Source organism: Nycticebus coucang, chromosome 1 (genome assembly GCF_027406575.1).
Source record: "Nycticebus coucang isolate mNycCou1 chromosome 1, mNycCou1.pri, whole genome shotgun sequence".
Taxonomy (NCBI): Eukaryota; Metazoa; Chordata; class Mammalia; order Primates; family Lorisidae; genus Nycticebus; species Nycticebus coucang.
In genome coordinates this window covers 152,925,172-152,938,957 of record NC_069780.1, presented here as the reverse complement: position 1 = coordinate 152,938,957, position 13,786 = coordinate 152,925,172, and the positions used below count along the sequence as shown (strand labels likewise).

The 13,786-nt window shown below is 38.9% G+C and overlaps 1 protein-coding gene across 1 annotated transcript; it reads right to left on the bottom strand.

The window, feature by feature from the left end:
• Nucleotides 1-1,364: 1,364 nt before the first annotated feature.
• Nucleotides 1,365-10,924, bottom strand: ESM1 (endothelial cell specific molecule 1). The gene is made up of 4 exons (XM_053590610.1): nt 10,820-10,924; nt 9,441-10,185; nt 6,249-6,401; nt 1,365-2,943 (listed from the first exon to the last, which is right to left on the bottom strand). The coding sequence occupies exons 2-4, from the start codon at nt 9,880-9,882 to the stop codon at nt 2,843-2,845; spliced, it is 696 nt and encodes a 231-aa protein (XP_053446585.1). The 5' UTR covers nt 9,883-10,185; nt 10,820-10,924; the 3' UTR covers nt 1,365-2,842.
• Between the last annotated feature and the right edge of the window lie 2,862 nt (nt 10,925-13,786).

Below are 13,786 nucleotides of genomic sequence, written 5' to 3'. Positions count from 1 at the left end.
TGTGGTCTAGAGCTTCAAGTAGAGACAGCAGACCCTTAGGCAATCTCACTCCCTGAGTATGTATCCTGAAATCTCATTGCATACAGGTGAAAGTAAAGATTTTTCAATGCTTTCTGTTTTTATTTAATAAAAACGTAAGTACCTTGCATTAATGTAACTTACCTCATTCAAACCCAATTTCTACCATCTTAAGAAAAAAAGATTAATTCAGGTAAACTGGATGATTTCCTTATATTATACAAATATAATTTTTTTAGAATTTTATCAATTCAACTAAAATGTTTTCATAATTTTTCCATAAGGCTGAGTGAATATACGCAGCTCTTGGATATGATACTCTTTAAGTTTCAAAGCTGTAGATTATTCCTTCACAGATACTAAGAAGTTTGTGTTTGGCTATGTTTTCTAAAAATCAACCACTTTCAAACATCTTGGAAATACATGAAAATAAAATAGTGATATCATTTACGAGTTAGAATATGAATGAGAAACCTAACCTGATGAGACTGATGATAGGTTGACATTTTTCGATTTGTAAAATCTAGGTTGGCTAACAACTGATCAAGATTTAATTATTGGGGGTCTCCTCATAGAACCTCGAACAGTGTGAAGCAGCATTCAGTAGCTCTTCCATGGCAAAATTTCTACCCTGAAAGAAGTTAAAATCCAGGAAGAAAAAATAAAACAAAGAACAAATGTCCTCTAAGTTTAGCATCTCGATATCATGTGAAAGAGCCGTCCATGTAGCAATGTAGAAATGGTCACTTCAAGCCTTGGCTCTGTCTACAACTTACAACAACAACAGAAGTGTTTGTCTTTTGTTGTTCTTTTGCCTCTGCAGAACTAATTAATATGTAGAGATGCACCTTTAAAAAGCTCCAGAGAATGGCAGGGAGTGTTGGCTCACAACTATAATCCTAGCAGTCTGAGAGGCCTAGGCCGGCAAATTGCTTGAGCTCAAGAGTTCAAGACCAGCCTGAGCAGAGTGAAATCCCTCTCTCTACTAAAAGCGGAAAAACTGGCCAGGAGTTGTGGTAGGCACCTATAGTCCCAGCTACTCAGGAGGTTGAGGCAAGAGATTCCCTTAAGCCCAAGATGATACTCTACCCAGGGTAACAGAGTGAGACGGTCTCAAAAAAAAAAAAAATGGAGAAGAAGGAGAAGAAGCTCTAGAGAATGATTAGATTGAAAATGTGAAGCAAAGAAATAAATATTCTGGACCCCCATTTGGACAGAGAGGCTCATCTGTAGCAGAAAATTCAGTTGAAGAACATATCATGTAATATGGAGAGTTCTTGTTTATTGATGAATCATTAAAATAACTTTTAACAATTTAACAAAATCATAAATCAACATGGAGCATCTGTGTCTTGTTCTTTTTTATTGAACAATAATAAACTTGTCCATTTAAAATAAAACCCAACAGCTTATTTTGTTTACATTCAAAGACCTTCCCATACACATTCACAACTCTGTTGGCAAACCCCAAGAATAAAATATACATAAAGAATGAAACAATCCTTAAATAAGTTCTTTACTCCAAATAAAATACTTCTCTAAATATTTCCTAATAGTATCTAACACAACATTCCTGTTTGTGCCAAGATTCCCCCCAATTGCTTGAGCTCAAGAGCATATTGGGGCTCCTAATTCTACTTATGAACCAAATTTAAAAGAAAAAAAATGTGAACATAAACTGTATTGTAAAGTTGACATGTTTCCTGCTGAAGATCGATTCTTCTTTTCCAAACTTCCTAAAAAGTTATTTTATACATTAAATTTAAAATTAATTTAAGTCATAGCATTCACTTTTAAATAAATTCCTCTGTTGCTCACTTTTTGACATTTTATACATCCAGAGTAAATACATTTTTGTAGGTTTCTCTTATGTTCATTACTGTTTATATTATTATAGTTCTTAGTAATAAATTTGCTGTGCCTCAGATGCATGAAAATCTCATAGAGTCAAAACCTTTAACCTTTAACCATTTTAAACAAACAATATTAGGTTCATTTCCTCAATAGGATGATAAATATGGATAGGGAGGAGGACTTGTACTAACATTTGTTTATAAAAATATATAATATTTACCTTCACACCTATAAAACCCCCCAGTGGGCAAAACACATCCTAGCTCTGTCTCCATGTGGCATTTTTTAAAACCATTTATGGAAGTGTATGTTTGCCCTCTGTCCCAGAACCGTCCTTCTGATACAGGTAACATGGGAAGTACATCAGCAGCCCTTTGAAATCAACTTCAATTCAAGACTGTTACTCAAACTCACACGTGTTTCAAACAGCTCACTTCCTTCAGGGGTTTTCTGGTTGTTTTGTTTGGATTTTACCAAAAGTAACAAAACAAAACAACCACAATTAAACTCTACCAATGTACTGAAGTTACCACAAGAACTAAATATCATACTCCCCATCCCGCCCCACCCCCACCTTCTCCTGCTTTGAATACCTCCTCCACCCGCTATCCCATCATTAATGTACATCCCAGACCCCGTGGGCCCACTGTGGTCTTCATTTTGAATTAGCTTTCCCTTGGGCTGAACTGTCTCCATGGAAGATCATCTAAATTGCATTTTTAATTCTTCAGGTTACTATACACACATTTAACAAATCTATATGCATACAAATATTTAACAAATATCTAAAAGTGTTCAGTCATACGCTCTTCATGGATTGTAAGTAGCTACTTTTTTTTTCCTGGATCACCATGAATCACACTTAGTCTCCAAAAGTTACAAGTCCATATGCGATGACAGTTTCTAAAATGTTGGCTGTGTGTTAAACAATTGCTAAAATAGAGCTGTCTCTTAGAAATTGCACCCAGGCTCAGCGTGGATTTAACCATCTCCTGAGGGGAGACCTGGCGGCATTCTCTTTCACGAATTCCTCTCTCACAGAATTGCCATCTCCAGAAGCCATGTCAGGCTCTGAAATGAGAAAGAACACAAATCATGTCCAAATGTTTATAACTCAAAGATCGAGCACAGTTCTGTTTCATTTTACACGGAGTTTGCTGTAAAATCTTTAATAGAGTCAAGATTCTATGCTAATTATATTCACTGCTCTATATCAATTAGCACCTCCATCTATGATAGCACCCCTTGAATTATTTCTCTTCATAAACCTATCATCACCGAACATCATCTCCTACATGTACTTGTCCCTTTTTTTTCTGTATTATCTCACTCCACCACTAAAATTCCACTGGGGACTTAATTTTGTTCACTGCTATATTCCTAGCACTTACAAGAGTGCCTGGCACAATGTAGGTACTTACTACCCTGTTTCCTCAAAAATAAGACATCCTCCGAAAATAAGACCTACTTACAGGAAAGATAAGATGTCCCCTAAAAATAAGACCTAGCGTGTCTTTGGGAGCACACCTTAAAATAAGACACTGTCTTATTTTCGGGGAAACAGGGTAAATACCATGGAATGACAAAATGCTATAAGAATAGGTCCGTAAGTAAGATTTTTATACAAACAGATGTGGAGAAGAGATTAATTTTTGTTGGCACTCCAGAAGGCAGATGGCAGACAAAAGGGTAGAACTTTGATCATTCTCCGTCTACATACAAGAAGAGTTTGTAACATTTCGAACTTTCTAAAGTGAGATTTTCTGCTTCTGAGGTAGTGTGGTGAGCTTCCTTGGCAGTGCACATGGGAAATGAAATGCCATGAGAAGATGAGTGTGGCCCAGGAGACAAACATGTGTAAATCCATGCAACATTCTAGATCTTAGAACATTCTAGATCTCCCCCCACCCAACAATCCTACAAAAAAAGCTATTTGTGAATTCTCAATTTGGAAATCTCACTAATAGAGAACAAATGAACAACAACACGAAAAGAACAGCAAGTTGTTGACACATGAGGACAAGAGGCACCCTGGCCGAGAGTGCCACAGTCAACAGGTAGAAAGGCAGAGAAGACAGCTCCATGCAGTCAGGGTGTGGAGGAGATGCCTGGGGTCTCCATGCTGATGAACCATGCAACCCTTTAACCCGCTATAAACTCATGCATGTGAAGTCTCATGTAACATTGCACACTGAGCTGGAGCCCTGGGGTCCTTAGGATATTCTGCTCTCCAGCCTGAACCTAAGGTTTGCCAAGATCACACTAATTATCATCTTGTGCTACACCATTAGCTGATGAAAGGAAATACCCTAGCTCAGAAAAGGGAGAAAACCAACTGCTTTTCCCAAAAATTTCTGATAAGAATCTCAACACATAATTCTGATATGGAAATATTTTGGGGTAACCTCTAATGCTGTGTCTTCCCCGTAATACATCTGTTTCCAAGACATCTATACAGTTGTCAAGGTATTTGCAGAGGAGCTCTCTCAGTCTCCCCAGACACTCTGTCCCAAGCATCAACAAAGACTCACAGCAGATTCAATTCTCTCTTGGTGGGAAAGCTTTCAGTACAAACTTAAATGAGTGAAGAAGGATGCAAAAGCTGCTCTTTCAAAGTTCTATTTAGGCTGTGGTTTCAAGAAAGCAAAATAAAACAAGAAACCGCAAGTGTTTGGGGGAGTCTCATTGTACGGAGACAATAGCTCTCAACCCTGTGCTGAAACCAATCTAATCATCCAAAAATTTCTAGGTCTCAGAAATCAGATTAGTGGCTGCTAGGGGATGGGGGGATGTGAGGAATAAGGGTAACTGCAAGGGACACTGGGGTTTTATTTGGGGCTGCTGAAAATATTCTGAAACTAGATAGAGGTGGTGGTAACAACATGGTGAATGTACTAAGCGCCATAGACTTGTTCACCTTAAAACGGTTAATTTTATGTTATGTGAATTTCACTTCAATAGAGAAAATTAGGTCTTAAAATCTAACTTTTGCTTTAAAAGAAAATAAGGACAAATCATAGTATACAAAATGGTAATAATGTCTCAATTTCAAGGTCAAATATTCACAAAGATAGTCACTTTGGGGCACAGCCATACTTAAAGCTACTAAGTCACTTGAAAGCACAATGTTTCTCCTTCATTGTAATGCACTTAGTTGTACCCATATGTAAGAAGGAGGTGAGGCTGAAAAAATAAACACATTTGCCAAATAGTTCACATCTTAATTAATGTGAAGTACAAAGGACCAGAAATAGAAACTAAATAAAATGGATTTGGATTCTTAACTATTTATATCAGGTGTGGGAAATGTATAGTTTGTTGATACTAACAGTTGTGGCCACATGTTGAATTTTCGTTTATCTTTTTAATTTTTCATTTAATTTTTAATTGACAATACTTATATGAATTTGTGGCACAATGTGGTATTTTGATACATGTTTTTCTTGTGGTAGGAGTAAACCAAACTAACACATCCATCACATCACATACTTACATTTTCAAGATAAGAACGTTTAAAATTTACTCTTTTAGTAATTTTGAAATATATAATACATGTTATCGTTAATTATAATCACCATCCCATGCAGTGGAGATATAAGCCTTAGTGATACATTTTGCTTTAAATGAGATACTTTCAATTTAATGGCGGTGTATTATTTTGGTCATTTATTCATTATTTTATTTTATATTGGTCATTTAGTCAATAAGACAACCAAATATGCGCATAGCACCACCTCATAGGGTTGTGCATTCTTCATATTCTAACAACCTGGGTAAAAAATACTCACGGATCGCCAAGCAGCATGAGAGTATTACTACAATTTCATTCATTTCCCAAAATTCAGTCACAGATACTATTTCTTATCCTCTCCAAAATCCAGGAAAACATATGTTTGAAATTATTCCATTTAAATGCTTACATTTGGTTAAGAAAGAAAGAAAGAAACATCCTATATTTTCTATCTTGGCTCTTAAAGCTTATCTAATAAATTCCTCACGGTACTTTTCTATGTGAAATTGGGAGAGAAATCGTTTTGTCTAGTAAATATATAAAACAGATCACCAAAGAATTTAAAGAATTTTGTATATCTCAGGTATTTTTATTATAGATTTCGCAGTCAATCGTATTTACCCTCTATATAAACTAAGTAAGCTTTATGAGAAATTATATACGATCCTTCAAACTGTTAATGGGATCTCTTTAGAAAACAGCAATAGCATCAAACTCAGCTACCATTCACCTTGCCCATGAGTAAGATAAAGGAAAAAAAAATCCAGTCCAATCACCATCTTATTCTACTGATTGACATTTTTTAAGTGATTCCAACTGAAAATGAGACAATTATTTCAATGTTTATTCTAGAATCAAGTCTTACCTGTATGAGAAACAAATCTCCTGTTGGAAGACTTGGGTACTGAATATTGGAAGAAAGGGAATTTCAGACATTTCCCCGTGCCCCTGTCACAGATGCCCGACTGGCAATTGCAGGTCTCTCTACATTCCATCCCAAAGGTGCCGTAGGGGCAGTCTGAGGACAAAGAAAGGGTTTGGAGAGGGAGTTGTCAATAAGCACACGCCTCCCCTCTAACAGCCCCCCTCGAATCAACCTCATGAATCTAGACTGTAAAATGAAACCTAGTCCTCAGAAACCCAGGCTCTGAAAGTTTACTTTGAGTAGTAAATATGAAATCACACATGAAGACCAGGTAACGGATGTCTGGGGTTTAGTGTCAGGATGTAAAGTTTAGTGGAAGACAGTTACACACAGCCAGTCTCCTTGGACCAGTCTATGTTCTGCTTATTTCCTGCTTAGAAACTGACGGGTCCTCACAGGTCACCTTCAGGGCAGCTTGGTAACAGTGGCATATGGGAAGGACATGCTATGTATGTACATGAGGACAGCTCCTCAAAGCAGTTAAAAGATGTGATCTGTGTTTAAATCCACTGTATTCACAGATAATTTACAGTTTCAAATGTACAGGAAAAGGCTTCAAACTAACCAGACCTAAGAGAGCTGTTATCTCAGCTCGCCAGGAAGTGATCAATCCTCAATCTGCCGCAACTCTTATCAAGTTCCTTTTCTGTCGAAACGGCAGAACAACTTACCTTACTAACCCCCTCAGTTGTTCAGAGGGTTCACTAGTAAAATCCTCTACAAAGCTAAGATGCAAGATGCTAAATGAACAAGAAAACCGGTTTATATGCCCCTGAGGGTTTCTGTGCCTACCAGGAACTGGGAGTTTTAGAGCTTCAGTGTTTTACATTTAGGCGAAAAGACACTAACTATATTGAGATCAGAGGACAAAATCATCTATTTAAAATGCATTGTTTTTATGACATAAACAGTATCTCAAAATAGATTAACCAGTTTTTAAAAACGAACTGAATAGACATAGAATATTTATTCTCTTGGCATGAGAAGGTCCTTGTAAATGGACGATCACATATGAGTAAAGAAACAAGTTGTAAGGCATCTGAGTCTTACCATTCTAATATTACACTGAATGATTAAGTAAGTCGTTAATAAGATGAATGTTTAAAAAAAGATTTAAGATTTCTCTTTTCGGTATTCTTAAACACTGTTCTCTCTACTGGGAAGAAGAGTCCACAAAAAGGATCATTAAAAAGCCTCTAGAAGAAAATCTCTCAGGATTGGGATTTGACCGTGTCTGCAGTGATACTGAAAATGCAAACTTGAGCTAAATTCCCAGGGGTCCTTGTCTCATATCCCCGGATGTATTAAACCATGCTGGGTACAGGGCAAGTGTTCATTAAATGTGTGTTGGCTGGCCAATTATTGTCTGTGAAACACAATGACAAACATTTGAATATTTAGAAAACATCTGGATATGCAGCTGGAGGATACAGTTTTCATGAGACTGAAAAAGCTGAAGGAGAGAGTTTGGTTGTAGCAAAATACTGTATCTCTGTCTAGAGTTCCTAAGGCTCACATAGTCTCATCAGAGAGGAAAATGTTTGAAACTAGACTCATCAGCACTCTGAAAGATGCCGGAAAGAGCAATCCGAAATATCTTTTAGAAAATATATCTCAATAATATGCACCTTGTTCGTTCAGCATGCTACTGGAGCGCTGAGGACTCCAGATGCCTCCCAGTTTCTTTGCCTGCACGTAGTTACACATTTACAGTCACATTTGCAAAAGCATTTTTATGCCAAGAGAAAAAGCAATCCACTGCATACACTTGCCACATTGTAAGTAAGACTTTGCTAACCACTTCCTCTCTAATTTCTTTATTTTTTATTGATTCCTAATTTCTTTAGTGAAGTGCTATTTTTTTGACAGATGAGCCCTGTGATTTACAGAAAATACAAATCCTATTCAGTCAAAAGAAATATATGTGTATATATATATGTTCACCAAAGAAAATATTTCCTCACTATCCCATCCCTTATTTGGTTATAAACATAAACCAAGCAAGAAATAAAAGTCTCCTGTTACTTCAAGAATTTATTTTCTAGCCTTTTGCATGTTTGCTGATTAAAAGATGATTAATATATACATTATTTGTCTAAAAGGTAGGAGAATTGATGAGATTAGCTCAATAAGGGGTAACTAACATTCACTGTATTAAATACATAAAACATAAGAATTATTTAGAAATTTCTGAGTTCATTTTATGATTATTTTGAAGGCTTCTTTGTATTATAAAATTGATGAATGGCATAAAATTATGTGTTGCATCTTAATGTTAGCTGTTAATGATGAGATCATGAGATATCTCTATCTAGAATATTTTAAAATTGCCATTCTTTTGATTCGAAACATTTTCAAAGTGTTAACCATTTTAAAATACAGTCAGAAAGTTTAAGATAAAGTCTACTAATATTTAACTATATTATTTAGCTGTATCAACTTGATGAAGCTTTTCTTCTGTAATATGGCCAACGTCATTCTTTGCAGGCTCTCAATTTTTATTTTTCTTTACTGTTAATTTTACTTGTCTTACACCAGCTGCTATTTTTCTAAATGACAAAAACCTTTATAAAGCTAAAGCCAGATGAGGTTTGTTTTATATTTCAAGCAACCCTCTTTTAAGAATGTGAACTGTTTTGTTAGATGACTTAAGCCTATTCCATGAAGTCCATTAGGGTTCATCAGGAATATTTGACCTTGAGAGAAGCCCTCTATCATGTGGACCCTTTCAAGATCAAAGAATCACTAAATCCAGGGTCTAAAAACTATTTCAAGGGGTTATCTAGTGGAGACCCCTGTAATCACTGCCTGGCAGAGGAGAGAATGGATCATCTGTCAAGTGAAGTTTCTAAAGTTTTCCAGAAAAGAAGGTAAAACAATTTTCCACTGCAACTTGCTTTCTGAACTGTCCTAAGCATAACGAGTGAGATGCTACTTTTCTCTCTGTGCCTTTCTGCACTGGTTCCAGTTGCCCTTCTCTGTGTCCCTAGGACACCACCTGTGTGCGGCCTTGTCAAGGCCCCACCTGCCCTTTCCCTCTCGGCCTTGAGCAGCTAAGCCACCTCACCTGCTAAACTGCCTGACAGCCCTCGGCGTCTCTTGGGAGGGGAGAAACAAGAAGTCGCTCTTTACCTTTGCAGATACCAAATTCATCACCAAAATCGTCCTCCTCGCTGTAAAACTGACACCTGAGCCCCGGGCCACACTTGACGCCGTCCATGCCTGAGACGGTGCGGTAGCAGGTTTCTCCCCGCCCCGCAGCGCACACCCGGCAGCAGCCGCAGTCGTCCAGCACCGTCCTCTTGCAACGCAAGCTGCTTTTGCACTGGTTGCGGTCACAGTGTTCAGGGCAATCCACTGCATACTTGGTGCTCCTGGCCGCTGCCAGGTGCGCAGGGACCAGCAGCGTGGTCAGCAGCAAGAGGCCTCTCATGTTCCCCAGCTGGCCTGGGCTCGGCTCCCACGTCGCGGTCTCTGCTGGCGGGGAGCAGCCGTCCAAACTGCTGGTAGCTGAGCCTCTGCCTACACGTTTATGAGTTTTATACACTGGGTTGCCTGCATGCTTCCCCGTCATCAATTTCCTCAACCCAGCAGCAGCGCTGTCCTCCTGCCAGGCTCTCTTGTTTTAGTTTATGAAATCCAGGATGAAGGCTGGATTAACATGCTGCTGCCATCCAGGAATTGAAAGGCCCAAGCTGATGTCATCTGTTATGTTTAGATGGTTGTTTTGCATGAGGACTGAAAAACTCACTCACATCCGTCTCAGGGGCTCAAGGACGTCTGTGAAGGAGGAATAAAGAAGGTCGCACAGCCTCCTCCTCCTCAGGAATTGTTCTGACACTGGCGTGTCACTTGGGGTGCAGCTTTGTCTCAGAGCCTGTGTAGTCAGGAAGAAAATGATATCCACATGAATCACCAGGACCCAAGAAGCGTCTTCAAAAAAATAATAAACATTTGGTATTTCCCCTCAATAAATAGCTATGAGATCATTTAGAAGACTAAAGGGCTATATTGTCCCTTTTCAATACTTAGAAGAAAGAAAATATTTTGATAGGGAATTTTTTTTCTTGAGACCCTCTTTTCCTTCCTCCCACCCTCTCTTCAAAGGTTATTTCTAGAGGAATTCACATCTCATATATCTGAATCTGTTGTGAGGTAGCTGTGTTTCTAGTCAGATGTGGAATTACCTCAGAATTTCTTTTAAAATCAATACAAAAAGGCACAAAAGAGGTAAAATCCTTCTGGCAATATTTCTGGGTTACTTGATTCTGGAAAAACGTATCAGTTGGACTTCTCCTGACCCAAAATTCCCTGGGGAGAGGCTCATCCATCACTGGTTCTGCTTGTCAATGATCAAGTCCACTCAGAGCCCTTCCCCTCACCTCCTGGCATCTCTGAGACCTTGCTCAGCACTGCCTGACAAGGCAGCCAGCCCAAGGAAACAAACGAGCCAGCAAGGAAATCAGAAGGCAGCCCCAGAGAGGCAAGTCACAGGGAAGAGAAAATATTACCCATCAGGAAACAAGGTCTTCGTGCTGTGGAGGGTCACAGGACCTAGGTTCCAAGGGATAAGAAGAGTAGTCCTCTTAAAATGGGCCAGCGCCTCATTAAGCGCTGTTGCAGTTGTTTAGCTGCTGAAGTTTGTGGGACAGAGAGGGCAAGGTGCAAGAGCAGGCGGGAGTTCTTACACCAACCACACGTCAGATTCCAAGCCCCCCCCCCATTCATTTGTCAAAATAGATAGAAACTCACTGCCATTTAGTAAATGAAAAACCCAGTAAAGTGAGCAACTTCTTGGTCTGCCACAAACTGGCTATGAGAAATCCACAGGACTTCTCTCGCCTCAGCTTCCACTTTTGAGAAGGATGATGTTAGGCTAGTTGGCCTCTGAACTTCTTGTGCCCTCTAGAAGATGAGATATAGAGGCCATTGAATACGAATCAATGAATGGCCTTTGCAAGTGCAATTTAAGGCAGTGGAGGAAGCAGAAGGAAATAAAGGCAAGAGTGTTAGCTTTTAAGTTTCCCAAATGTTTCATGACAATCCAATTTGACATACTCTATCTTAATCTCCCTAGAAGCAAACACATATTTTTAGCTAGTGGCTAGCTCTGATATGTTATTTTCAGTAGTAGAAACATCTCTTAAGTAAATAGCTTAAACATTTTACATGTATGAACTGATTTGCTTCTCACCATGATAGTCCGAAGTTGCTACTACTATCATGTTCATTTTTTGAAAGAGGAAACTGAGTCAGAAAGAGGTTACATAATTTGCTGAAGGTCCCTAAAATGTTAGAGATCGACTTGAGTCTTGTTAGCCTAATGCTGGAACCACACACTCTATTGCTTACTAAAACACAATTACGCTTTCATAGTCAATAGTTCCAATGACCTAGTTGGCAATTTAGGCTGACCTTAGGAAATACTTCCTGTTCAAACTTTGCTGGAGACCACTTTCTGAGGAGAGAGTGGTTAATTAAACTTTATAGCGATCTCACTATGTGCTAGACATCCCATTAAGCCCTCCATATAGATGACCACTTTAACTTTCAAAACAAATTAACAATGACCATAAAAGGTTAGGAAATTAGAGGATGAGGAACCAAGTAGTCAACTTCAATCTGCAGCAAAAAAAAAAAAAAAAAAAAAGGTGCAGGCAAAGCTGTGGACGTTGAATGTAGGTCCACTTTGCTCTGAGGTCTGACCTTCTGTGAGGTCTGAACTTGTGCCGCCTGCGCATCATTTGTCAAATCAAAGAGTGAGAAGGGGCAAGAGGAATTGCAAAGGCTTTTCACAACTCCAGAAATTCAAGTTCAAGCTATGGTGGGTCAACCCACACCATCTCTGGATCCAAAGGATGTAACATGTGATCTTCTACTGTTAGAGCAGGGAAGTGGTAAAACCAAATACCTATTCAACCCAGTATATCCTATACATTTAAAATTCCATTGTGACTTTTTTTTTTTGAGACAGAGTCTCACTATGTCACCCTCAGTAGAGTGCTGTGGCATCACAGCTCACAGCAACCTCAAACTCTTGGGCTTAAGCGATTCTCTTGCCTCAGCCTCCAAGTAGCTGGGACTACAGGCGCCCGCTACAACATCCAGCTATTTTTTTGTTGCAGTTGTTTAGTTGCAACTCATTTGCTTATCACCACAATAGTCCGAAGCTCTGGCTGGGTTTGAACCCACCACCCTCGGTGTATGTGGCTGGCACCATAACCACTGTGATCTAGGTGCCATTGTGACTTTTTTTAGTTGGTATTATGCCAACCAGGAAAATAAGCCTTGGTAATGTGCATTGATATTTTGTGCTTTATTTTGCACATTGTAATTGCCTGTAACTAAGAATTTTTTTTTTTTCTGGATAGGCAAAGGTGATCCAGGGGAAAGGCTCTAGACAGGTTCAAAACCCTCAGAAGGTTTATGATCAAGCCCAATTGTACCATGCTTACTGTGCCTTCCTAACAAACCATCTCTACCAGTCAAGTTTGCTTTAAAATGAATTACAAAGGCAGGCTTGAAGGCCAAAATTTCTAAGGAGCAAGTAGAGACATTTATAGGCAGATTTTAGGTGTATGAAACCTGCTTTTAGATTAGTTTTAGTTTCAAATTTTTAGTACATTCTGAAGGTCATCCTGCCTTGACACCAGCTGATGGCAATTTCATATGGCCTCCTGCAAAGAGCTTAACACTTAATAAACACATAAATGTAACCACCTGTTTCCCAGAATCGTTTTCAGAGAGTAGGAAGTTAAAATGAGCATTAATGTATTTCCTTTCTTTCTTTTCCTACCAGAAGAAGAAAAGTGAGGTCCAGGTTCTTGGGCAAGCTGGGTGGATTTGCAGAATATGAATGTTTCTTTGTGAAAATAAGGCAGAGATTTATAGAACCAGCAGAAGCCACTGAAGATTGGATGAAGCCTGAGCAAAGACTGTAGTGCCATCATGTCAGCTCCTGTAGCTACCCAGCATCATCCTCTTGACTTTCCAGCCTTAGGTTTGGCAATACCACATGCACCCTGGGAAGTTCATGGGAGCTTCTCATGGTCTGTGGAACCTGGCTAAATACATCTGCCAAACTGGCTGAGATTCATGGCCGTCCCAAGTAAGCTGTCAAAGCCCAGAGCCTCCCACCCTTGGCTTGCCACTACAAACAGCTCTGCTGCTACCAAGCTATGTGATCTCAGGCAAGGCACATGCCACATACCTTAGTACTAAGTTAAAAGGACCAAACAGGGCAAGAGAATTAAAAGCATCATGATTATTATTATCAAGAGTCTAATTTTTGAAGAGTTGTTTTATTCTTAAAAAGCGATCTTATGTCTTAAAGCATTTTCCCAAAAGAAATCTCTCTCCAATTCTCTAAGTTTCAATTTTTAATGAAGACAATTTTACCAATAAAGTGGGATTCAATGTGCTAATATATGATTTACAGGACGTTTTCAAAAACTACATCTGTTTTACAAAAGTAAAGT

Bases quoted from the DNA above. Each gene is read 5' to 3' on its own strand.
- ESM1 (XM_053590610.1), bottom strand. From the start codon at position 9,882: ATGACGGGGAAGCATGCAGGCAACCCAGTGTATAAAACTCATAAACGT. The intron at 6,402-9,440 runs GTAAAGAGCGAC...CTTTGTCCTCAG, and splicing joins TGAATTTGGTATCTGCAAAG to ACTGCCCCTACGGCACCTTT. The intron at 2,944-6,248 runs GTAAGACTTGAT...TTCTCATTTCAG, and splicing joins GAGATTTGTTTCTCATACAG to AGCCTGACATGGCTTCTGGA.